The sequence below is a fragment of the Temnothorax nylanderi genome, unplaced genomic scaffold (assembly GCF_030848795.1).
Source record: "Temnothorax nylanderi isolate EJ_2023f unplaced genomic scaffold, tnyl_v1.0 TNYL_tig0132_pilon, whole genome shotgun sequence".
In the NCBI taxonomy this organism is placed as follows: Eukaryota; Metazoa; Arthropoda; class Insecta; order Hymenoptera; family Formicidae; genus Temnothorax; species Temnothorax nylanderi.
In genome coordinates, this window is record NW_027249194.1 from 77,794 (window position 1) to 104,959 (window position 27,166).

The 27,166-nt window shown below is 42.1% G+C and overlaps 2 protein-coding genes across 5 annotated transcripts in view; one reads left to right on the forward strand and one right to left on the reverse strand.

Moving 5' to 3' along the window:
* LOC139776922 (paired box protein Pax-6) overlaps positions 1 to 27,166 on the reverse strand; it is a 354,486-nt gene that overhangs the window by 6,659 nt on the left and 320,661 nt on the right. For all 4 annotated transcript variants that reach the window (XR_011719228.1, XM_071713966.1, XM_071713967.1 and 1 more), the window contains one exon: positions 313 to 572. Coding sequence is in view for 3 of the 4 variants with exons in the window: in XM_071713966.1 (XP_071570067.1) it covers positions 313 to 572 (260 nt within the window). In the remaining variant the exon portion in view is untranslated. The remainder of the gene's footprint in view (positions 1 to 312; positions 573 to 27,166) is intronic.
* On the forward strand, positions 16,345 to 22,215 carry LOC139776924 (uncharacterized). Its single transcript, XM_071713969.1, has 3 exons — positions 16,345 to 16,432; positions 16,592 to 17,167; positions 18,268 to 22,215. The coding sequence occupies exons 1-3, from the start codon at positions 16,427 to 16,429 to the stop codon at positions 18,712 to 18,714; spliced, it is 1,029 nt and encodes a 342-aa protein (XP_071570070.1). The 5' UTR covers positions 16,345 to 16,426; the 3' UTR covers positions 18,715 to 22,215.

Genomic DNA, 27,166 nt, shown 5'->3' on the forward strand with positions numbered 1-27,166 from the left:
TTTAATGCGCATTAATTATGCGAAGCAAAATTAATCCCACTTACAGCACCTTAAATCAAAGCGATTCATGGTGGTTGCAACCTGAAAAGTGTAATTGGAAGGTTAACCCCCTAAATTACTCTAATATGACTGGCCTATTTCCTCAGTTCATGCAACTTATCTATTTTTCTCACTGCAATTTCATAACAACATATAGTTACGGTTTCTATTTCTCTTCAATTTAGTTGCTACCATATTTTTTTTCTGAGTGCACATGTCCGTTTCTAAGCACTTTTGTGGTCAAGGCTGTGCAACGCTGCGCTGAATAGTCACCTGTATTCGCGCCTCCGGTAGACCGATCTTGCCGGCGAGTCTTTCCCTGGCGAACACGTCCGGGTAATGCGTCCTCTCGAACTCCTTCTCGAGCGCGTCGATCTGCTCGTTGCTGAAGCTCGTGCGATTCCTTTGCAGTTTCCTCTTCAGGCGGAGACGCGCCTGATCGTCATCGCCGCCGCCCGACACGCTGCCGGCATTGCTGTTGTCACCCCCGCTGTTCGTCTCGTCCGAGTGCGCGCCACCCTCAAGCTCGGTTACTGTAATAAAACGCATCGTGCACCATTATCAACGTCTTTCGCGTGAACGGCTATTACGGCCAATCTCGAGTCTTCTATCATCGTTTTACATAGTTGCAATAATTTTCGTGCTAAGAACCTCTTTCACGAATTAAGTTTCGAGGAATAGAATTAAACAGATTTATCGTTGACTTAAACACTAACTATAAGTGCAAGCCTTACATCTCCTGTCACCTCCAGAACTTTAAAGTTTGTCTACTACAGTTATTTGATGTCGAATATTAAAAGTTGCAATTCTCGCTGATAGCCGAAAATCCCTCTCAAAGAAATTCGAAGAAATTTTCGGAAATTATCGAAAAATTTTCCTCGAATTAATCAATAATTGCAGGATAGTTGCAGGATAGGCTTTATCTTTTCCAGATCTCGTGATATTGCCGGGCAAGTTAATGCCTTCCAGAAATCCTTCCCGACAAGGAGATGGGCGATGTATTATCGATGTCAGCATGCGTGATAACGCGGCGCACGATTTGTGGTTTCGCGGCGCTTACCCCTCCCCCATCTCTCTCTTCCTGGCTTTCTTATATCAATTCCTACGCGCGACATGCGCTCGAGCGCGCGTATCTGCGTGTGTACGTGTGCTCGCGTGTACGTATCGGTGTGCGTATGTGGACGAGCGGGTGGTATAGGCAGGCGTCGCCGGGTGAACCTTATCGTCGGTTTCTGGGTGAGCGCGTCGAGGCGTCACCGGGCTCGCTACGACGACGGGGTGAGGGGAGGAGACGGTGAGGAGACACACGGGATAGAACGAGGAGAGGGTGAGGAAGGGGGTTGGAGGAAGCTACAGGCAAGGGGGTGCCCGATAAGACGACGAGCGTCCCGACGCCAGTTGCCGGCCACCCCCACGAGATACGCCACTATCATTCCGCGACTACCTCCTCTCCGCCTGGAGAAACTCCAGTTAAAGTCTGGCTCGATGTGACACATGACACGCTGCTGTTATTGGCTCCCATTATGTATTCTATGTAATCAATCTTGTCCCATATATTTTTACATGTATATATGGTACAATTAGCAACAAGAGATCATAATTCGTTTACATATATTTCATATTCGCGTAATGTTATACGTATGTTTGGCGATAAAGAATTAGTTTACTTTTTGTTCATCGGCTTAATCTGATTATTATACAATTTGTAGACGTATCATTTTGTACCACTCTTTAGGATTCAAATTGTTTGACGAGTTTTTTAAACTAATCCTATTATGTAGATTAAAAATATCACGGAAAATACCTTCCGATGAGAAATAAGAGTGGATTGATCGGATTCTGATTCAGATGTCTTTATCATCGCAATGTATTCGTGATAACAGATTGCAAAGAAGTTTCGGCGAAGATACCGATAATATTAAATTTACAATATGAATAGCTGGTTCTTTGATACGCCGTTATTCCGCATTACTCTCGATAACGAGTAACGTCGAGAAGTTGCGCGGATAACTGTTATCGTGTAAGATAAGATTACCGATGTCATCGTGGGACAGCGTATCACGTTTTCCATATATAACATCAGATTAGAAGCGCCCACGGAACTCGGAGATAACGAAAACGTCCGTAATAATCGTCATATAAGCGGCAAAACCCAGGGATACAACCGCTCCTCGAGGCCTCCCCCCCCCCGTCTTCCTCCTTCACGTGACTCGCTCGAGGAAATAGCTGGCAGACGGCCACGCTAGTAGCGGCAAAGTTCTCGCGGCTCGGTAGGGTAGGTTGCCTCGAACTTCCACCCCCCGGCGTACCGAGGAGAATCGAGTGCGACGTTGGCGTACAAGTTCTCCGGGCCCTCGCCTTCCTTCCCCCCTCCCTCCGAAATTCCCCTCGTCTTCTGTGTCCTCCTCATCCGGCAGCCCTGAGTTGCTCCTTCGTAACCGTGCGCTGCAAACGATATCCTTAGGGGCGGCCCTCCGTCAGTATCTATACTGTGGCGTGGGGTTAACGCTACGAGGGTGTCTTAAGCGGTAATTAAAACCGCCTTAGCCCTCTTTCCCCTCCCCTTCCCGTCCCACCCTCCTTCCACCCACCCCTGCGGAACTCGAGGAGCAACTTCGGGCCTTCGCGGTTGCTGGATCTTACGTCTTTACTATCACGGGGCCAAAGTCGCGCCGCGCTGCTCATCGCTTCTACGGTGTACCTACTCGCGAGTTTAACGCCGACACGGAACTCGAGCATTTGGGGGAGAACCTATCGTGGAAGCGTATAGGGAGTAAATCGGCTCCGAACAGCACGAGCCGCCAACCAAAACTATCTGTATCATTTTTATAATAGATCCGGACCACTCTATTCCTGATAATGTAATATGTTATAATTGAATTGTTAATAAACTTCCCTGATGTATCAAGTTGTTTAGAAAGATCTTTTGTAATTGCGAGATTTTGATGATTTAGCGGTAAACGGTAATCTTACAAATTAGCGTGTATTATTTAGGAGTTTATTGAGTAATTTTATTAATTGAGTAATTTTATTCGTATAATACCTATCAATCAATACTTATTCTTATTCTTATTCTTGTACATCAGATTGTCCTGTCTGAAATAAGTCGGTTAGCGCATAAATTCATCAAGGATGATGAAAATAATTTGGTGATTTACATTTCTCTTTCTATCGCTCGATGCGGTCGTACATAAATTATCGTCCCGAGCCCTTTAGTGACGGCGACATATCACCCGCTTGTACCTTTTAATGAACCGAATCTCTAAATCTCGGAGATTCTAAAAGTGTCATGGCTCTAAATATGTTTACGCGACCTGCTGCGATAAATGATGGAAAGAGAAAGGGAGAAAGAGGAAGAGAAACAGAGAAACGGGAGAGAGAGAGAGACAGAAAGAAGAGAGAGAAGAACCCTCCTAAAGTTCATCTCCGTATTAAAGAACATTCGGAAGGCACGCGGGACCATTTTACCCATGGAGGGGAATCCACGCCAGCCAGGCAGTTTCTCGCCCCTTCTTCCTCTCCTCACCCGGTGTCCCGTCCCCCCTCTTTCCCCCGTTTCTGGCCCCAACCAGATCATTCGTATCTTCCTTCAACGAATTATCCACCAACCGGGACTGGCGTGCGTTCGAGCGTGATGGCGGAACTATTCGAGGTTTAATCTACCAACGTTGTCACCAATGCATTCGATATTCTTTCGATACCTATCTCTTTCGCGTCAGATTGTTAATAACGTTTTCGCAATTGTTATGTAGCATGAACTAAAAATACATGTATACAAGTAGCTTAAAAATAATAAATCAAGATTGATAAAAAATCAATGTTTTCACGAATTAAAAGATGCAACAAATTTTTTATATCCATTAACTGTTATAATCACGTATTTCAGTATTCGTTATATAATTCAATAATCATAAAAATATATTTGTTAAGAAAATATTATAATTATTTGTTAAGTGGAATATAAAAGTGAGAAAGAGAGAGAGAGAGCGAGGGGGGGGGGAAGAGAGATCCATTTTACGCTTTCTGCTTTATCTTTTAGTTAGAAGTATTACTCTTTATCGCTCTTTTCAAAGTTTTTTAAAAGACAGCACATATTTCACGTAGTTCGAAACAATATTCGCCAGTTTTATAAATCGAGATTGATTTGCAATTGTTGGAGTGCGCCGGATTATCGAGCGGAGTTCGAAGAGTCGCGCGCGACTCGTAGAATCGAATGGGCGATCGACAGGCAAAAGAAGAGGCGTTTATTAAAGTCGATAATGGGGCGGTGTGCACTTAGCTAAACGCTTTAAAGACCGCGCGGGAACGGCATTGTCGCGCGAACGTGTACGGCCGCGACAATGCGCTATTGCGAGCTCGCGGTATTGTGGCGAGCGTATCGGTAGTTAACTTTCAATCGTCGCGCGATCGGGCCGAGGGATATAGGCTCGTCGAACGCAGTCAGTAAGAATAACAAGAGCGGAGAAACAAAGGATCCCGAAGAGAAAGAGAGAGGACGGATTTCGGTCACAAACCGAAACAAGGAAGGACGGCGAGAGAGACTCTCTTTTTCTCTCTCCCTCTCTCGAAAGTTTCTGTTACCCACGTGCTCTTCTGACTTCAAGAGAGTCACTCGAACGAAAGAAATAAAAAAAAAAGAAAGAAAAACACTCAAGGGAAGACCCTTGACTTCGGGACTACCGCCGTCCCCCCTGCGACCATTGGTAGGGAGGACTATTGCGGGGTCAAATTCATGCGTCGCAGGGTCGCGACTCTCGACAACGATCGGAGGAAACAATGCAACACTTACGCGATGGAGAACGCGTAGGTAAACGGCGCGCGCGGTCCACTCATGCGTGCCGAGCCACAACCGATCGTGCCGATCGAGACCGGAAGAGAGGCACGTTCTCTCCTCTTCAGGGGGCGAACACAGTGGCGAATGCGAAGTGGCAAGTACAAAGTGGCCAATTTTCAGACGCGAGCTTCGCCGAGGCGTGATTAACGCGGCACGTTTCGTTGATCCGAAAGAGTTCCGGCTCGTGCGACGAGAGACCCGGCCTCTCGAGGTTCATCGATGAACGATCGACACGCGCGTAAACGCGCTTGCCCACCTTGAGCTAATTCATTCTTAAATCACGTTTCGATGCTACCCGTTGTGTAAAAGAACTATTTTTTGCCGAGCAAAGAATCTCCCGAAAGAAATTTCTCTTTCCAAATATGTTTCATATTGAATGGGTCAGAAAATTCGTTCGTTCTTTCCTTTTTATATAGATTTTGCAAAATTTAATAAAAAGAATAAATTCTTTTTGAAATTTGATATTGTGTCGTAATATACGTTCACGTAGCGCAATTTTCAATAAAGTTGCTCTTTTTCCAAATATTTCTTTACTTATTGACTTTTTCCATAAACTCTTGAATAAACTCTTAATGTAAATGAGTCTTCAGAATTCAAGTTATCGACCACAGATCTACACATCACACAGTCCTTCAAGTTCGCCTTGCGTAGAAGGTGACAAAGCGAATCCGGTAGTTTGACTAAATGTCGAGCTTGGTGCTAAGGCTGAAGGCATGAGAGCGGAGGGGCACGTAGAGGGAGGGAAGCCTCGGGCCTCGGATGGAAGAGACCAGATGCACTCCGCGTCGAATGGCGTCAGAATGGCAGCGATGATACAGATGTTACGCGCGCGCGATGCTCGCTCAGGCGAATAAGAGTCAACGTCGGCGCGGAAAGTCTGACGGCCATTATTATTAGGGGCCCGGCTAATAACGCGTAATGCCGACCGCGGCCGCCCTTTTTTTTCCACGCATTTTTATTAGCGTTTCTATCCACCCCATGGTTAACGCCGCGCTTCCCCTCGCTTATGCGTGTGATGCCATAGGTGCGCGGTGCACGCGAAGGCAGAAGAGAACAGATCGGGGCACCACCCGTTTCGGGGTGACACCTCGCACCCTTCGGGGATGACGATTATCGTTTTTAACCCGACTAGAAAAGCCAGTCGGCGACAATGGCCGGCCATGATGCGTTAGCAACGGCCATCCAGATGTCGTAAAAATGGCGCGAGGGGGGCGGGAATGGTGGAACCTAAAAAGACACAAGGAAGAAGTATAGGAGGTATAGGATGCACAAGCCGAGAATACGTACTCGTCGGAATCGATGACAGCGCGTAAACTAAACAAAACTGTGACACAAACAAAAAATTTCTCAACATGGCTATCCGATTAATCATACTTTGCTAATACTTTGATAGTTCAAACAATACACTTTTTAACTGAGAATAATTAAATCACTACAATATTACTGCGTTGCTCCAGGAATACCGATACAGCTAAGCGTGCTAATTATTATCATTTTACTTTAACTACAGTTAGCTCGTTAAGTTGAGAGAAAACAAAATTTGTTGATCGAGAAACCCGATAAAAATCACGGTATCTTGCTGATATTGTTGCAAATAAACTTGAAAAGGATTGCGAGATAAATTATTTTCGAGGAATTCTCGATGTTTTAGGACACGTTTGTATAAGAGCACAGCGAGGGGTAAAAGAGGGCTCTCTCTCTCTCGCTGCGAAATTGCTATCGTATCGCTCGAGAGCGGATAGGAATAAGGGGTATAATCCGCTTCGACCTAGTGCCTAATCCTACGAGCAAATTTATTGGATTCTCCGTCCCTTAAAGCCGAATATGCGCCGAACTTTCGAACGCGTACTTGTTGGAAATGTATCTCGCGGATTATACCTATACCGAGGGATTCGTGCTGTCTCCCGACCGGGACGCTAAATGTAGCGTGACAACGAACATTATATTATTCGCGAGGGAGAAACAGCGCAGAACATATCAACTTCGTACCGAAGTGATTTTGACATTTGCCTAAAAAATATAAACATTTTGAATGATGTAAGTAAACTACTCATATATTCATATTATTGTAACTCTCAGGTAAATGTTATAGTCGTCATAGGGGTGGAGAAGCGCCCTGAGCACGAGTAATAAACCTCAAAATAACAACACGATTGAAAATTATTGTGATGCTCCAAGTTAATGGAGCGAGCGGTGCAGGTGAACTTCCATCATGTCAATTTAGTCAGCCGACGCCGTCGCGATTAACAGCGTCGAATAATTCGATATAGGACCGTGACAACGGTCGTGTAAAGTCGTATTCAAAGGGTTAACACATTCACCGGCTCGTCGATGACGCGCTTACCGCGCGAGGAGCAGCGGCGGACGAGTTCCGGGCAGAACAAGCGCTCTCCAACCGTGTTAAATGGCCGGAAAGAAACGAGGTGTCGACCCCGGGCTGGATTAAAGGCTAAGCGGTGGAATATGGACCGTGCTGGCAGTACCGAGCGTACCACGAGTAATGCTAGCGAGCGTGTGCGAGATATAGACACCGGTAGCCAGTGGTACGTGAACGCGAAGGGTTTGCACGCGTGTCCGACGTACATTCATTTGCATATGCACCGATTTAATACGCCCACCATTCGTTCGACCCGTTCACCGATACAGCATCGATATAATAACGTGACAATGGCATTATCCCCTCTTTAACAATATTTAACGATATCTATTTTCATGAATTATTTGTATAAATAACGTGGCCTTTTTGATTTTGCAGGATATATCATAATATATTGTAAATAATGTCTAATACATTACTGATGAGAATCATTGGAATTCGCTAAATAATTGTAAAATAATAGCTGAATCATGAACGATACTATACATCATGAACGACACTTTGAAGTGGTAAAGTGTTAAATAAATTCTACTTTCTTTCATGTAAATTATATGTCATTAAAAATTGAACGGAAATAAGAATAATATTTTCAAATTTGAGAAATTTCATACTTTATTTACTAATTAATAATTAACTTGCATTAACTTACTAATTATTGGGTTGCATCAAGAACTCGGTATACTACTTAAATTGTAGTTAGCAAATTCATGGAAGCAAATGAAAATTATACACGAATAAAAAACTGTATGAACATAATGACTTCTATTTACAACGTTTTATTTAACTCTTTGATGCACAGTCCAATTTTTACTTTATATTTAATACACAATATAATTTTTATAGAATAATAATAATCAAATATTTGCACTTTCACTGAATATTCTGATGTTAATGTATGTTAATGTAACTCTCAGTAAGGCAATATCCCTAAAGATGAACGACGACAGAATTATATGAGGCGTACAGGCTGATTTTGACCCCCAAGAGAGCACATCAAAGGGTTAAACAACAGCAATGCTAATTCCACGGATTAACCGGACAAATGCGGAGGCGAACACGCGGGAAGAAGTTCGAGAATCGATCAAACGAACGGACGCGGACGAGATCCACAGAGAAAGCGCGTGAAACCAAGCAAAGAGGAGCGCGGGCGATGCAGAAAGGAAAATATTGGAAACTCCATTAGCGGCGGTGCAACCATCCGTACACCGGAATACATAAGCAGCTCCTATAGAGAGTGAGAGGGAGGAGGGAGGCAGATGAAGAGAACACGGCGGTGGGGAAGCAGTGGAGAACAGCTATAAGGATTATTACGCGATTCATTTGTAACATTCCCTCCCCATTTCCAGCAGTTACCACCATATCCCTCTCTCTTTCCTCGGGGTTTCTCTCTACGATCTTTTCTTAGTTTTGCTTCGACGCAGATCCGACGGAAAGCCAAATCTGCCAAATCTTCTTTGCGAATCGGCGGTTTTTTTCTTTCTTCCTATTTTATTTTCTTCTGTTAAATCTTCTTACGCACAATTTGATTAAATATTAGTTTACAATTGAGATTTCTTAATTCTTCGTATATAAATCAAATTTTGTTAAATATTTTATTAAAACACAGAAGAAGACAGGGCTATCAGGGTCGAACGCAGGTTTTGGTGCGTGATGTCAATCAGTAGATTTATTCATCTAAATACAATAGTCCAATATTTTATTAAAGTAAATACTTCCACTTAACTTTGCTAGATTTGCCAAGTAATCTTAATAAACCTTTCATTCTTTCGAGTTCGTATTTCGTTAACAAGTTTCAAGCTGAAGTAAGAAATACATCCGACTTAGTCTTGTTTATTTCAAGAAAATGGGCACACAAGATAAAAAATCGGAAGGATCGTGCTCGAAGAATAATGACGCAAATCACCTTGGCGAAAGGTTTCGCGCGATAGAAAGTGCACGTCAAATCTTACATCAAGGTGAGAGCGAATCTCACCTTGCCGTTATGCATTTCTCGGGGTTGTTACAACGGGCGGCACGTTAATTCGCTTCTTCTTAATTCGACGCGTCGCGCGGAACAACGGATCGCCAGCCACTAAACGCCGTGAAATCGCTCGACGATAACGCGGATCTCGCGGCGCACGGAACTCGCGCGATTACTTCCGGCTTCTTGAGCCGCGATGTACTTTTGCAAGTTTCGCCTCTTCGAGACTTCCACACCCTCCTCCTCTGCCTTCTCTTTCTCCTCTTCCTCCTCCTTCTCCTCCTTTTATTCACCCGATCTCGCGCACCCCCCCCGTTTTCCTTCTTCCTTCCTTCCTCCATCCTCCTTCTCCTCCATCACCCTCTACTGCGCGATGCGGTTAAGCTCCGTTTACGCACGGCACGTCGTAGTTCCTCTCTTCCCGATTTCCACGAGGCTTTTCTCGAATCGCGGAACACCATGACTGAGCCAGTTACCCCCGATTCGCGTCCCCGCGCCGGTTTGCGACTATTCGAACACGGATGACACGAGAAACTCGCTAACCAGAAGAAAAGTAACGCTCTCCCGGTATTCACGAGAACAAATAAGGAATACTTATTTGTTAAAATACCGAATAAAATATTTATTGCATAATGTAATTCTGTTTTTATATCAATTTTCACCTCCAGCTCTGCTGAAAAATTTCAAGTCAATTGTCATTTAAAAAATTCGATATTTTCCATTTTTTATGGTTGAAGTAATGAAGACGCCCGTCACGGAGTGTAGACTGACTCGGCGTGCAGTTTGCTGAGCTGGAAAAAATGTATACGCAAAAATATTATTAGACACAAATATCTAGCCGTAGAAGGCATATTTCTATTATACTTGTGTTTCTCTATTTTAAGTTTAATGTTTTCGTATATGATGAATACGAATTTTAATAGTATTAAAATGATTTTTAAGCAGACTTATTTTAAACTTGTAATACGGAGCTCTGAGAGAAGGATATTCTAATTCAGCCGTTAAAAACGGGCAGATGTAAAGAAGAAAAAGAAAGTACGCTCTTTTGTGACGGAAAATATCTATTCTACGTAAAGAGGCTTTCATCCTGGCTTTAGCGCGACACGTGGAAGACGCGTTCTTCTTTTATCGGCGACGGTGTATGTAAGGACGGAAGTACTACGATAGAGAGCGATTAAATGAGCGAGGGGTTGAACTTCGAGGCGCGCTAATGCGTCGGGCAAACTCCGCGACGCCTGTGCATAGTTGGTTAAACCGGCAAACATTGACTGACTTTCACACATTTTGCGTTAATTCGACAATGTCGCAGACGTCTCTTCGTCACTGGCAGTATCAGCAATGCAAGTATCTATCATAATTCATAAGCAATAGACGTTTGGACGTGCGTTTTTAAATAAGCCATATTGCCAGCTTGATCTCTTGCTTGCGAAATAAATTTTAACAAAAAATACAATATCTCTAATCAGCTATGCACTTTATATAGAATTTGGAAATGTAAAATTATAATATACCAACCACAATATGTTTGTGATTAAATTTATAAATAATACTATATGAAGAGAGTCCATAATGCCATTAACGTATCTTTCGTATTGTTTTGTAACAACGTTGGTGATCAATGAATAATACCTGTAACAAATTAATTTTATAAAAGTCATCTGGAAGTAATTTTAGTTTTCATTATGCTTGCGAAGATTTTGATTTTGAGATTCTTGTAATAACAATGTGATAAATATTGACTGCCAACGCAACTTCCTTCTTTCTTTCAACACCAAATAAGAAACTTATGCGCCTTTGTGCATCAGAATACAACAAAATATATTTTACTTATCTAATTTGCAAATATGAAAGAAAGATGAGAAATTAAGAACATGTTTGTCATTTTAATCGGAAAAGTCTTACCGATACTTTTCCCCTTTCCTTCCCATCCACTTTACTGAAGGTGAAAGAATGGAGCTCGAATCGAGCTCGAATTATTTAAAACATGCTACTATTTTTCTCTATTCTCACGTTCCTGAGATGTTTTTATGAAATTAGTAATAATCAGATATATAGGATTAATTTAACTATTTATTAAAAGTCAAACATTTATATGTGAAGGTTGTGGTAATGTTAACTATTGATCGGCATTATATAAACAATATAAACATTATAAACTATAAAATAACGAAGTTACAGCCGATTTCGACGAAAGCTATTTTCCATAAGTCCATAAGAATTATGCGGAGTCTTTTACAAACGAAATCGTGATTATTAATCTAGCTAGCGCGAAGGCTCACAATCGAAGCCGTCGTATTCCTAACCGGCGTGTGACCGCGAACGATCTCGCGGCGATGCTACAAGCCGCGTACGACAGGCGACCGGAATGTAAATCAAAAGCGGTTTCGAAACTTCTCCCCGATGGTTGAACGCGGCGCGGTGCCGACGGCGAAGGCCTTAATTCGTTTACGACTTGCAAAACGAGCCTTCTGGGAGCGCGCAACTGGTAGCCAAACAGTTTGCACGCTGTTACGCACCCCCGTGGCATCCGTGGCTCCCAAGGGTGCTGCTTGAAATAAAATCCCGCGGCAAGCGGCGGTTTTGCTTTGACGATCTTGACAGATCGACAATAAGATATTTAAAGCTTCGAACGACCCAAGCGGAACCATTTGAGGTCTCTATGATGCGTAATTGAAACAATTTTCGATACCGGTACAAATTATCTTTCATTATTTGCAGTTATTTATTACTGATTACAAACTTTTAAAAAGTAAACCAGAATTATTGAAGATCTCTCTAGAATCCTATTTAGGCTCGACATTACCTTTAATTAATTATTAGTAAAATTAATTAATTTAATTTTTCTTCTTTGCCTGTATATTAAAAATAGTGTTGCCAACTAGAAAAAGACAGTAATTTATGATTAGATAGATGCATTGTTGGTGCATCAAACGGGCTTAAATAGATAATCAATAAATTTATCATCAGAAAAGGAAAGTGTAGGTATTTATTTAAGCATTTAATCGCGTTCGCGTGTTCTTTAAACTAATTATCCAGATAAGATGCGCAAATTGCATGTAGATTGGTTCATTTATTTCCTTGGAGGCGTATCATGGATCAAAAAGACACTTCGGTCGTTGTAAGACGATGCGAACGTGACGGACATCATTTCTGATTACGACACGTCTTTTATAGCGATTTCGTGAGAAATCTCGCTATGTTTTATAGGCCTGAGCTCTTTATGTAGGAGAGAGCAAAACTTGAGGAAAACTTGTGGATTATGCAATTAGTCTCTTTTCGAGGATAATATTTTGGCTTTCATTTAATGCATCCTTCTATTCACGTCGTAAATTCTATAACTGCTAATTTTTAAGCAATATTTAATATCTATATAATAATTAATAAATATTCGATTAGAAATACTAACCGCTTCTAATATATTCTTTGATTATTAAATTATTATAAATATTCCCAATTATGACAAATGTCGATAATCTTTTTTAACTTAGCACCTGTTATTTATAAGTAATTATTAATTATTAGTAACTAATTATTAAATTAAAAACTAATTATAGTTTACATTTATTTAAAAATATATGTACTTAATTCTCCGATTACTGCAGATCCTAATACATCCTAAAAAATTTTAGAATTTTATATAGTTTTACAGTTCGTAAACATTGACATTGTAAAAGATTTCAGAAAGGCTCGACAGTTATTTTACGCTCGCTGCATATTTATCCCGCCGTGTTATTCTCACCGAAATGTTGATCTATCTTAAATGTGAATTATTTCAGCACCCGACCCGATGATCTCTCCCTATCTGCTCGCCGATGATCGATGTAAAATTGCAGTGGAAACAAGGCCGCGCGCTACAACGAGCGGTGTTGTTTCGCGTTCCCCGGAGGGATCTGATTGCAAACGAATGCGGCGGGGTTACGGTCTCCCTTCATAGACGATTAATCCAGTTTACTCGCAGACGTTACCTCGGCATGGGGTTCTTGTAAGCCGAGAATCCGCACAAACGTCCCTCCCGCGCTTAAATATATTCAATTACGGGACTCAAACCTGCGCGCCGCGCCGTCCTCTCTTCTCTCGTATCTCTTTCTTTCCACTCTCTCTCTCTCTCTCTCTCTCTCTCTCTCTCTCTCTCTCTCTCTCTCTCTCTCTCTCTCTCCCTCGTCTTTCCATTTTCATTCGCTCGTGCAGCCGAAGTCCCGACTTTCCAACTGCCATTTCGGCACCTCTTAAGAACACAGATTTACACGCTGGTGATCTCCGATGATCGCCGATAAATTCCTTAGCGGTCTGCGAGTTCGTCTTGCTGAGATATGCGCTGTCTTATTTTTGTCGACTCTTCAACAATTACAAAACCGCCAATTGCATCCGCTAACAATTCGTAGAGATTGTAATCAATCGATATAGAGATTTGCTCTATATTTTATATATTTCATATATTTATAATAACAATCATATGTTAAGCTAAGATCTTCCGTACAATGTGGACGACGCTTTAATCCGTTAAAGCAAGATAGCCGCGTACGAACGAATAAATGAATTTTAATGAAGCGCATATATATGTATATGCGATCAAGTTTATTGCTCTGTGCGGCACACACATATGCTGTAATTTGCGTTGATCGCATTTCGAACGATCGATGTAAGAGAAATGAGATTTCTTCTAATAGATTTGCAAGAGTTGTCTTACAAAAAATATATTCTAAAATCTGAAAAATTATGAAAGATACGTATGCTGAAATAACGCATTCGATAGAGAGCGCGTTGTTAGTTTTAACAATATACATATACCGAATATGCTATATACATGATAATGGCCGAAAGAGACAAAATCAAAGCCGCTAAAAGTTTTCGGCGCGAAAAGTCAGGAGGTCGCGATTCCGCGATATTTCCCGATGTTTTCCACTGTCGGGCGGTCATGTTGCCAGAGTTAGATGATAGAGCAAGAATAGAAAAGAATATAGGATACAGCAAGAACAACAAGAGAGAGAAGACCAAAGGGAGAGGAAGAGCACGCGCGCGCAAAAGAGAGAGAGAAAAGGGTCGCGATAAAAGGGAGAGGGTGCAGAGAGAGAGAGAGAGAGGGGGGGGGGAAAGAGAGTTAAGCCTGCAGGCTGCAGACAGAGGCACCAGAGCAGTGGCGGGCAGCGGCGAGCAGCCAGCAACAGCAGCAGCGCAAAGCGAAAGCTGGAGGGAGACAGGCATCTCGCCCTTCTTTTGTCCCTGGGCTTCGGCCCGATATTGAAATGGAGTCGTTTGAGTGTGAATAATTTGCTTTGCCCGGGCCCACCCCTCCGCCGCCGCCGCCGTCGTGCCGTCCCTCTCCTTTGCCGCTCTCGGCCCGGCGCGACTACCACCGTGATCGGCCCCCCTCGTGTACCCTCAACTCCCCTCGTGGTCTCCCCCCCGTCAACCCCGATGCAGGCCGCGTTATTTCGCGTCGCGCCGGAGAGAGTGGTATTCGCGTATCGCGATTTCCGTGGCCGCGAATCGAGATCTCTCTCCACCGTCTTCTGTATATAAGACTCGGCAAGGCACAATTTTTGGAGGAATGCATTTCATTAAAGAGCTGTTTGGACGGAAGGATTTAAAAGCAATATCCTATTAAATTATCATAGTCGAAGCACGTACTTAAAAAAGAGAGCTACATTACAAATTAAATGTTATACTTATAGTTGTATATTTATAATATTTGATATGACATTATTTTTTAAATATTTTATAACGTAATTAGAAAATTTATAAAAGAAGTATAAAATCGAGCGATGTTAATAAAAAAACTCTTTAAGAGCTTCAGGAACAAAACGGTAAAAGATGCGGATCACATTGAATTAATCTTCAGAATGTGCTACTAGACGCTAATTTCCTGGGTTTGGTTCGCCTAAAAATCGACATAGTTCCAATCAAAAGTCTCCTTTCGTACGAACGATGTGACATCGATCGAGGAGCTCGTTTTACGCACGTACGCGTATCTCGAGGTGAGGCGAGTGGTATCGATCATTATAAATTCCAAACTATTGTCGCGATCGATCGAGCGACCCTGATCGTCCCAATCGTCCCGAGCGTGACGCATCGGGACGATCCGCGTTCCTCATTTCTCGGATGCTGGTCAGATCGGGTACGCCGGTGAATTGATTAGCGCGAATCAGCGTCACGCGCCGTGTCGCCGTCGCCGCGGCTCGCCGGCGAAATCCGTGTGTGGAATGGTCGACACGTACGAGACGCATGCCACGCATGATGAGCCGGAGTTAAAATTACGACGACGTAAGCGTCGCATAACACGGCCTTGCTCCGACCCATGAAATGTGTTAAGCACCCGATCATCGGTCACGGGCGGATGAGAGCGTCGATGATGGATTAGATGAGTCAAAGACGCTTTTCTTAAAATTCAAATTAAAAATAGAAATTCTGTTTACACAAAACGCTTTGGCAATGGACGCCGTGTTTCGCGCGAGCCTGCGGTGCTCGTTTTATAAATTATAATGAGTTTATCTGAATAAAAACGAGACAATAATAACGTGACATGAATAAAAAAATCTTGTGCTTTAATTAACTTCGATTAGGCTCCTTTTAATGGAATCTTAGCTTTGTTTCGTTTTCAAAATGTAACTTACGCTTTTCTCAAACGATATGTTTATGCAATTTAATCTTAAAATGATGTTACGTAAAGAAGTTTAATAAATGTATTACGAAAATACAATTTGAACGAGCGGTGAACGAACGTTTTTGCGTACCGTTCACCGTTTCGCGGCAAAAGTGGTGAATCTTCGGCGTAGCGCATACGCGAGCGCACGTTCAATCCATTTTAAATTTAATCGTCGATAGGACAGAAGCGCGATTTCTTTCGCCTCGTGCGCCCGGAACAAACACAACGTGCGAAAAGGCGGAATTCGTAGCTGAGGAGGATGAAGAAGTCGGTCGTATGCCGAGCATTGAAGAGCGTCGCTTTTGTTGAAAAGGCGCCCGCTCGCCGACAAAGGCGAAGGTAAACGCGCGCGAGCGGCCGAATGATGAGCCAACAATGATCGAGGATTCATCAGCTTCTTTTAAGAGGCCAATGTCACCCGCCGACCGGTGAACGCGTCGCTACCCCGACCGCAGGGTATCCTCCTTAGACATGCAGAACGCATACGAGACGCCGTGTATATAATCCACCGACGGCGGATGACGGAATTCAGTCAGCTCGTCAACACAACCGGCCAACTGTTATCGTGCAACGATGAAGGTAGTCATAAATTCATCATTTAATTTTCTAATTTTTTATCCGATTCTTAGAACAATTGCTAGCAATGTGAAAAAACTGTCAATTGATTTTTTTTGCGAATATAATACCCGAACTAAACTTTATTGCAATAATATGCAGCCGATTGATCTTCGAAAACAGGTACTCGTCAGCATCGTCCTTTTGGCTAGCGTGGTTCTCGCCGAGCCACCGAGATACCGCCAGCAAAATCAGCAACAGAGACAGTATTACTTCGCCCGGCAGCAGGAGGAGGCCGCACCTTATCCCGCGTCTGGCTGGAAACCAGCAGGAACCGCCTTTGATCTTCCTCAAAGACAACTTCAGCAATACGAAGCACCAAGCGCGCCTCAGCAACAATATGGAGCACCAAGCGGGCCTCAGCAACAATACGGAGCGCCAAACGCGCCTCAGCAACAATACGGAGCGCCAAACACGCCTCAGCAACAATATGGAGCGCCAAGCGCGCCTCAACAACAATACGGAGCGCCAAGCGCGCCTCAACAACAATACGGAGCGCCAAGCGCGCCTCGGCAACAATACGGAGCACCAAGTACGTCTCGGCAACAGTACGGAGCACCAAGCGCGCCTCGGCAATACGGAGCACCATCTAATCCTCAACGAGAATACGGAGAACCGGAAGAGGCCACAACGACTGAGACTCCTAATACTACCGAAGAGGAAGAAGTATCTACCGTTCAGGGCATCACTGAGTCTGAGGTGAGTAAAGCACAAATCTTTTTTCTTTTTGGAATTATTGAAGTATTTGATAATAAATTCTAGATGAGATAAGATAATTTCAATTTAATTTTTATTATAGAGAACTTCAAATCTGTAAAATTGGCATATGTTGCAAATTTAATAGATATAAAATATTTTACTAATTGAAAGTTACATTACTATTTTATACGCTAAACGTAAATGCAATTTTTGAAGAAAATTTCACGTTTCTGTATCTTCCTATTCATAGAGGTACGATAAACTAATTAACCGCAATCTCGTTAGCTAAAATTTATTAGAAAGCTTATAATTGCCGAAAATTTCGGGATTTTGGTAGATAAAATTTCATACGTGGAATATGCGCATTCCCCGGCTTTACATAACATTACGTAACGTAGATTTATCATCTCGTTCTGGAGAAAGAACGCACTGGACCATTGAGTTGGCATGTGAGCCTACACGAGAGCGGAGACGGTTTTCGGAATTTAAATCGCACTGGCACACTGAGGCTCCTCTTTTTCAATCTTCGACGGTTGCTCGTTCTCGTCGTTTCTCGTCCTAACGACATTAGTATTCGAGGCGTCGTTTACTTTCGATCGCGGTGCTCGAGCACGTGTGTGTCCGTACCAAATTCGAAGGCTGGCGTGACACAACCCATAATGCATTCACCCGTGATTCGAGGTCGTCTGCGAGCCTACGCCTTGTTTGGCGAGATATCAGGAAGAAAACAGAAATTTCCTCTTGCCGAGAAATGAAAAATTACTCGCTTTATATAACATACGTAATTTCCGCGCATCTATTTAATAAATAATCTCTTTGCAGGACTTTGCGTTAGATTATAATGTATGACAATTTTTTGTAAATATAATCGACTCTAAGAAATTTTCAAAAAACCTTGCTAGAAAATCTAATTACGACTATAATGCACTTTACTTTGAAAAAAATGTAGATTTTGCATATTTACATCACACATACCCCAAGAGGACAATAGTCTCGACAACATGAATAAATACATTTTACTCTCTCTTTCAACGTATAAGTCACCAATGACTAATTGGTGACAGAAAGATCCATTATGTATTACAACGTTATTGTTTCAGTCCGAGCCCGTGAACGCGGTAAACGAGCTCGAGGACGAGGACGTCGATGAGAAGCAGCCTCAACAATCCGGAGAGTACTACGTAGCACTTCCCGACGGTCGTCTTCAGCGCGTCAAGTACATCAGCCGCCAGGACGTCGAGGCCATGAAGTACTTCGCCAAGATTCGCGCCGAGAACGTGGAGCCTCTTCGCGGTCCGATCTACGCGTACGCGCCCTTGCAGAAGCTGCAGGTTGTGCCAGCTGGTCTACAATTGTCCGTCGCCCCGGTCGCACCCGCGGATACCAAGCCGCAGAAACTCGAGATCGAGCCCGTGGCCGCGCAGGTGCAGTACCAGTACGACAACCCTTCGCGCGTGATACCTCTGGTCAACCCCCTAAACACTGCCTACACGGCAAATTATCAGGCGCCGGCAGCCGATTCCCGATTCCTCCTCACCTTCCAGTAAATCAAACGCGACCACCCGATACTACGACGTGACGACTCTTGCAAATTGCATTGTACATGTTACATAGATTATTAAATATATACTGACAATTAGGCTAAGCTGACGATACGCAATAAAGTTGATAGTAACGAAATGTCTCGCTGTGCTTAAATAAATTATGTCATCTTAAAAGCTCTTAAAGAAATTATAGAGGTATCAGAAGTGACGTAATTAAATGATCGATAATCAATAATTTAGGAATTCGTACATGCGAAAGTCGTTTCAATGGATACGGTATCTTTCCACGGCGAGATTGTAATTGAACAAGTTTCTTCAGCATGCGATTGTGGGCGTTAGACGTGGACATATTGGCAAGATAAGGAGAAAGAAGAGAGAAGGAGAGAGAGAGAGAGAGAAGGGGAAGGAATAGAGGAAGAGAAACAGAGAGGGACCCGTCGGCATGTAGACGTGCCTAACCGCAAAATTCCAGAAATTTAATATCTCGCTTGGCGCAACCGGCAACAGGGTTGGGCGTTTCATAAGTTCACTCCGACGCAACCAATCCCCCAGAATTCTCCCAAAATTCTACAGCCAACGTTCCAACCCACGCGGACCTCCTCTTTCCCCGACACACCGCTACCTCTCCCCTCTCCCCATTCTTCTCTTTTTACTGTGACGACCAGTGAACGTCTTGAATGTTCTTTGCTAGTTGTCCACAGCTTTGAAGGAATACAAAAATCTCCGTAGAATATTCATACGTTTCACACATTTGGATTGGTTTAGGATGAGAGATGTAATCCTGCAAATTTGCGATCTATATAATATAATTACGACGAACGTTCTTGTAGAATATTTTATATTAATTTACGCTGTCAATTCAATAAAAATATATGAATCGGTTAGAACAGAAAGGGTGTATCTACATATGACAAAATCATATAAGAAAAACAAAAAAATTGTTTTGTAAGCAATATAAATTTTTCAATATTCAATATTCAATATAGATTTTATGCCACTTTGCTCTGAGAAGAGGGGGATCTCTTAAAGTTTTCATTAAATTTTTTTTTAACATTTTGATTTTACGCTAGTGGGAAGTTAAATTTTACAAATGTCCCCTTTGGGTACTGCACGTAAGTTCCATAATAATCTTAATATTATTTTCTACTCTTAGAAAGATTGTAAATTAATGTAGTGCTGAAAATATTTATATTCAAAGATTTTACTGATAGAAGTCAAAGTTTTTAAAGGAAAAAAATTACAGCTGAAGAAATACAACAAAAAAACCTCAAAAAGTTGTAACATAAAAATAAATTACTGTCCACGACTTAATAACAAAAAATAAAGGCAGCTCTAAAAAGTCCTTTTTTGAAAAAACCCTACTGTTAAAAATAACACGAGAAAAGTTAAAGTTAAAAAAAAATGATTATTACAAAAATATTAAACTAGGTTACTTAAACTAGGCCTATGATTTAAATAACGCAAAAGAATGTTTGTGATTACTGCTTTGAATATAAAGGCAGCACTGTGTACTTTGTGAAAAGCAACCCACTTTTAAACAAAATCATAGGGGAGAAGAAATAAAAAGTTTCTTTCTGTAACTTGAACGAAAGAAAAGTAAACACCTAGGTTTAATCTCCATCATTTTCGTCACTATTCTAGTTGTGAAAGAGATTTGCTTCATTGACATGGGGCCAGTACTAAACGAAAATTAATCGCAGCTTCATTCAGTGCAGAAAGGGGACATGTGCTACACAAAGTATCCTTTCTGTACTTGACCTAAATTTCGATAGTCACCCTCTTACAAGCGTTACACATGTCCTGTTTCTGCGCAGAAAGATGCGCCTATCTATGTAGAGCAAGAATCCATTTTAAACTCAATTTCGGCCAAAATGTCACTTGTCCCCTTTCTATTCTCATTCTGATTCATATATAAGATAAATAAGATGAAAATAATTTCTTAATAGTGTAAAGTAAATCACGTACAAAGAAAATACGGAGCGTTTTGGAAACAATGAAAATCGCAGCTTCAACCCGTGCCAGCTGTGCTATAAGCTACTCCATATCGGGCGTAATTATGCGAGCCAGGTTGGCGGGAACTTTTAATTAAGGTCCACCGGCAACAAACCGCCCTTAAGAATTTAGTCGGGCCACCTTCCGACGGCGAACAAAGGGATACCCTTCAGCGCAGGGTAAATAGCCCGAAGAAGCATGAACGATCTCGCTGAGAGGCCGAGACTTCGTCGATAGGCGTAATCGGCCGATTAATTAATCCGGTCAAGCGGTCAAGCCCAATTAAATCCTACCGAGCCGATCGGCTCGAGAGCGCGGCGGCGACCGGACCGAGGCAATCTCGGCGTAGACGAGTTTCTTCGCGGGGGAAACTTGGCTTGCGAGATGCGTCTAATCCCTTTGCGCGGTCCTTTGGCCTTCTCCGCCACCGTTCCCTGCCGGAAGCGCGAGGGAATCGCTTTGGAAAACAAAGTTTCTCCCGGCTTTCCATTCGCTGCTCCCCGCACCATCGCCATCCGTCGTTTTCTCGCTCCTCTGCACCCTGTCGAGCATGGAAGCGTCCCCGAGAGCCAAGCAGCCGGTGCACCCTCCTTCCCACGGGATATTAATTTTTCGGGAAGTTGCCGCTGTGCCGTTCCTTTTTTCTCTGCCACTCGTCTCTCTCTCTCCCCCCTCTCTCTTTCTCTCACTCTTCTTCTCGCTATCTTTGCGTGCAATGCTTTGTTTTTCTGCGATAATTTGGAGCCAGCACGATTATTTGCGAATTTCTATCCCTGTTTTTTTTTAACCTTTAACTAGCAAAATTATTTTCTGACTCTCTAGAGAGCGTCTTAATATCGTCCCAAAATATTTCAACCACAACTTCTTCAATAAAAAAAACGTCGAAGCATCAATAATTTTTAATTTTACAAATTAATCCACAGAAAATAATTGAAATATTCTATTAAAATTTATGTTTAAGCAATTAAATATAATTCTTTACCATATTCAATCTTTTCCGCAAGGAAAATCCTAGATAATCCTTTGGTTTGCTCGCGGTATCAAAATGAAAATTTTTTCTTCATAATTTTTTTAACACTCAATTACATCGTCATGTGAATGCCAAATTGATGAGCCTTGTACCGGCTAGACAATATTTCGCGAATTCGCTTGATAATCGCATAATTTGTTCCACGCGCTTTAGCAATATGAAGCATCGATAGAGAGGAGATTAACTCTACCGCAATCTAGTAAGAACATAATACATATGTATTGAAATCTCTACTGCCAGTTCTGCACCTCTCCTTATTTCACGGTAAATGCTATCAATTTCACCGAAACAATCATTTCGAGTACCAAAATAAGATAAATAGTAACCGCTATTTAATGTTTTTATGTCAACCGTTAATTATAACATCGTTCGAATTTGTTGCAATATCACGTGTTCAAGCCAACACATTGTCACAGTTGATAAAATAAGATAAATAATATTTTCTTGAAATAAAGACTTAAAATAAAAAAATTATAAATAAATCCGAATAAATTACTTTTATCTGACACACACACATATATATATATATATATATATATATATATATATTATTACTATAGTATCCTTTTGGTAGATATATTGCTCTCTGTCTTACACCGACAACCTGTTCGCGGCGTAGCAGTTCTTAGAAAAAAAATCGTTCACCACGAATGGTTTCGGCTAATTCGCGAGAAATAAAGATTGTAGGAGCACAGTCGTGAGAGAGAGACGATAATAATTTCGGGGCACCTGATGAGAGCCGCGATGGAGAAGACAGAGGTGCAGGGGAACGTCAATAAAAATGAATTGGAGAAAGAGCGAGAACAAAGAGGGAAAGACCGCCAGGGTAGGGTAGATGCTAAGAAAAGACGCTGGGGTCATGCAGGGGCCCCGTGGTGGTAGACGTCGATCCTACGAGGGTAACTTTCTCGCGGTTCTTATGCGGTTACAGGGGGAGGCGGTGGCGACTTTCGCGTGTACAGACACACACCGCGGGCCGTCCGTTTGTTCGGTCGGTTTGCACGGTGCTAGGTTAAGAAAATAGCGGGAGGCCCCCGCGGTGCCCTGGGAACGTGGCCAAGCTGATGTCCTCCTCGAGTTCTCAGGACTCGCGAGGAAAGAACACGGGCGTTTCGTGCATCGCCAGTTCAAAGTAGTTAGCGATAAAATATTTGCATACCGTGACTTTGCACAGAAATATGATAAAGTTGGACTACCTCGTGTATAAAAAATATTTCGCTTCGATATCTCTTTTTTTCCCTCTTCTTCTGATCCGATATAAGATATAAAAAAAAATTTGAAACTATTGAAAACAGTCATCCGCATAAATTTTACTCTTAACATTATCGAGATAAGACTACCTTTCTGTTGTCGTCGATTGCTTTTTTAATATCAGACATTTTGAGGTTGTCAGCTTTTCCTGGTTTCCAGCTTGTGTTGTATAATGGACAGCTTGGTTTACGTTGACTATGACAGCTATTTATCGCTATACATTCTTCGTAATATTCAGTTTACAAGTTCTCGTTGTTTCTCGCTCTCCAAGAGCCTTCTGTTTTTCCTCTGGACTTCTGGAGAATTCTTCGCGCGACCCCACGCGGCGCGAAGGGTCGCAAAGACAACAATAAAAAAAAATGGAAGAGTAGCGGAAGAGAGGAGAAAGGAAAATACGTGGCCGCGTGTGCGTTCTATATACGCGCTACCATCGATGGTGATTGAAGATCCCCCGTCGACAAGCACGTCGAACTCTTTTCGGCTCTTTCGAAGTCGGCACCTGCTTTCGCTCGATCGCAACGACAACGACAACGACAACGACGCTGGCCTTTGTGATCCTTCCTTCTTGTTCGGCGTATCCCTCGCAGTTTCACAAGCTGCACACATCGCCCATTCGCCCATGAATACACACATGTGTGAGTACGTGTGTGTATGTGTATGCGCGTGCATTGCCTGTAGCGGTGGCGAATGAACGCATTGCGTCACAGGGCATGTCGATATTGAATCGGGAGGGGGGTACCGAAAACAATGAGGCACGCTATAACGAGAGAGAAGTCGCTCTTTGATTAATATCGCTGAATTAATAGGAATTCAAAGAAGGGAGCACGGCATCCAATAGATGTGGGACCAGCCGGTAGTGTATCATGAAAAGTTGACGGGGTATGTCGGCCGTAGATTAAAATAATAATAAAATAAACTTATAAAATTAAAGATTTGGTTTTAAGCTATAAGTTTATGCTAAGATTTTTATTCATTACTTTATATTTATATTTATATTAATTTTGTTAATTACAATTTTTAAATGTGATAAAATATATAATTACATTACATATTTATTTAAATATATATAATTTTGCTCTACAGAGCAAAGCATAAACTGTTCTGTGATAAAATATTCAGATTAAATTTAAAAAAAAATTTTTCTTCCCAAAACGAATCAAGACTATAACGGCTGTTCAGCTCGTATTAGGTCGATCACGAAATGGCATCATATGAAATTCAGCACGCATAAAGACTATAATTCAAGCGACGAGTAGAGCGCGATAAGTGTGACTTCGCAATGCTGGGGCATTACGTAACACCGTAGGTGATTGATCGGCGAACCACGATCTTACGTAATTCATTGTTCGTCGACAACGTATAACCACACGTTGATATATTTTCTTTCTCATTTTCACGATTTTTGTAATATATTATTTTATGCGAAGTCTGACAGACAAATCAGATTTTCTTTCAATCACGAGTTCTTCTTTAATAAAAATTCAATGGATTGCCAGTATTAATGACACGAGATAAGAGTGTCTTCGTTTAACTTAATCCATTTCAACCAGCAATTGCAATAAAATTCTATCGAGTAATATTTAAATATATTATTATTATTGTTGTATAGAAATTCTCTCTACTTATATGTCGCCATTCTATATTTTTATTAAATGATTGGTTTTCATGTTTTTAAAATTTTTTACTTACTGTCTGATAAATATTTCTAGCATTTTGTAAACCTTCGAGTATGGTTTCAATATTTTTACAAACATATATGCAAATATATATTTTATGCTATCGAGTGTGCGCGCGTATGTGTGTTTATTTAGAAGAACGTTTGAATCAAATGCATCTTTGTATCAAATTTCGATGTTGCGAGAGACGCGGCAGAACTACGAACGAGCCACTCGATTCCGAGGGACCTGTAACGAATTCCGAAGACGCGTTTACCGTAGGTTGGATTCTTTTATATGGGGTGTCTCACTTGAAAAGCGGGGGTGCGGCGGTTTGACTCAATTCCGGGTTCTGTCACTGCCCGCCCATCTAACCCCGTGGAAACGCGAAATTTAGACTCGGTGTGCCAAAGAGCATAAAGATGTACCAAACGTAGATATCGTCTAGCTTCTTAAGCTCGTCTTACACAATCGACGAAGAGAAAGAAAAATATAATTTGCGATAAAATTCACACCACGGAGTCATCTGTACAGTTTTACCTAACTTATAACACAGAAAATATAGATAAGATTAGAATTATATCTATAAAATTAGAAGCTATTTTATCTTTGGAAACAGATATAAATAGACATATAGCAGTATTGCAGTCAAGCCCGAAGATTTAAGATGACATAATTTTCATATTAAAGAGTATTATTTGGTCCATGACGCATCATCTCTAAAACGAACGATTTCATCGCGAGTGCTCCGGCGAGATTCCGCTCGTGTAAAAGGAGCTTTATATACGGCGCACATATATCTTGGCATTATTCATACACTCGTCACGTATGGAGAGTTCAGCCCTTCCCCCTACTTTCCACCTCTCCCGTAGACAAAGCGGGGCGAGTGGGTATTCGCTCGTGTGAACGTTGCCTAAAAGAGCGTCGGTCGACGTGTCGCACCGAGTGATGGTTCTCCGTGTGTAGTGTATATATCGATTGGCATTACGAGGCAGATCAGTCAACCCTACCCGTGTGTCTCGTCGAGGGGTCGAAGGAAATAGTGTGCGAGGAAAGAGATCTCCGCCTTGATGCGCCCCCACCTCCCTCCTCCCTCCTCCCTCCTCCGCTCGCTTTCTTTCTCCTTCTCTCTTTGTCTCTTCGCGGCTGCTGAGACACTTTGTCACCCTCTGAGGCGTCACCCGTTCCCCGATCGGACCGCCGCGCCGGATGCTGAGGCCTACGAAGTCGCGGCGACACGTGGGGAAGAAAAACGCGTCCGCAATTAGCGTCTCTTTATTCAGTCTCTTACGATTCATTGAAAATCTATAATAAAAAGAGGTGCGTCGCCTCGACGTAAGCGCGACACCTTAAGGCTAAAATCGATAGAGATCGGATACTATCACCCTTATCGTTCTTATTCCACTTTGTCACCCTCTCACGCGTTACCACCCTCCGATAGACGACGCCAGGCAAGTTGACAGATGCTCGCAAGGTTGAGCGGAGTCAAAGAAGGAAGGAAGAGAGGAAATGAGAGGGAACTTACCCCGTTAACCCTCCGTTAACCCTCCGTTAAGGAATATGCTGGTAAACGATTAAGTATAAGGAACGAAATACAAGGGACGAAAAATTAAGATAAAGAGCCACGATCTTAGATACAAAGAGAATTTAAGGAAACGTCAGACTTTTCAGAAAAATTTTCAATTCGTTTTTCCCGATTTTTCCTAAGCCGAGAGTTCTGCTCTACATTCTTAAGGTAAAAAATTATCAGATATTTATTTATAAAGTATATTTTTTAAGGAACGAGTTATTATTTTTTATTTTGTGCATCCATTATCATCACATATTTTATTTTTTATATTTTTTTATTCTAACTATTTAAGTATTCTTTTTATGTCTTAATTGCCAAGGCGTAGTTGTGGCACAAACGATAAAGAATTGCACAAATTTTCGCGCAGAATTCGAAGCTGCAGGAGCTTTTATTGGAGCGAAAGCGTTGAATCCGCGACGCCGCGCGCCGGCCGTTTCAACGCGCGCTCGCCACGTTCGAAGGAATTTCATCTCCAGATTCCGTTACATGTTTTGCGAACTGGTTTCGATCGCGAAAGAATTTCTCCTCGATCGCGGTTTCCGCGTGCGGTCGAAAGTCCGTAATGGCGAGACCGCGAACGGTCCGAGCGGAATGATTTGCGCGCAGCATACGCAGGAATTACAAAACCGAAGGGGGAAGACACCCTCTTCCCCGCCCTCAATTGCCCTTTTCCTCGCTTTCTCTACCTCTCCCTTGATACGTGTGGTTAGTATACGATATACAGGGTGTACGCTAATAGGCGCAGCTCGACGAACGAAGCAATTTTGTTAGGGGATCGAAAGCTAAAGTCATTTTTCAATAACAGAAATCTTGAATATCAATTAGAGGTTTCTCACTTCCCAATAATTTCAGAAATAAAGCTAGTTGTACGAATATAATATTTTCCTTTATTTAATATCAAGCGGATTTGGATTTTATAAAGTTTCAATAGTGAATTTATTTAACGGAGACGTTTAA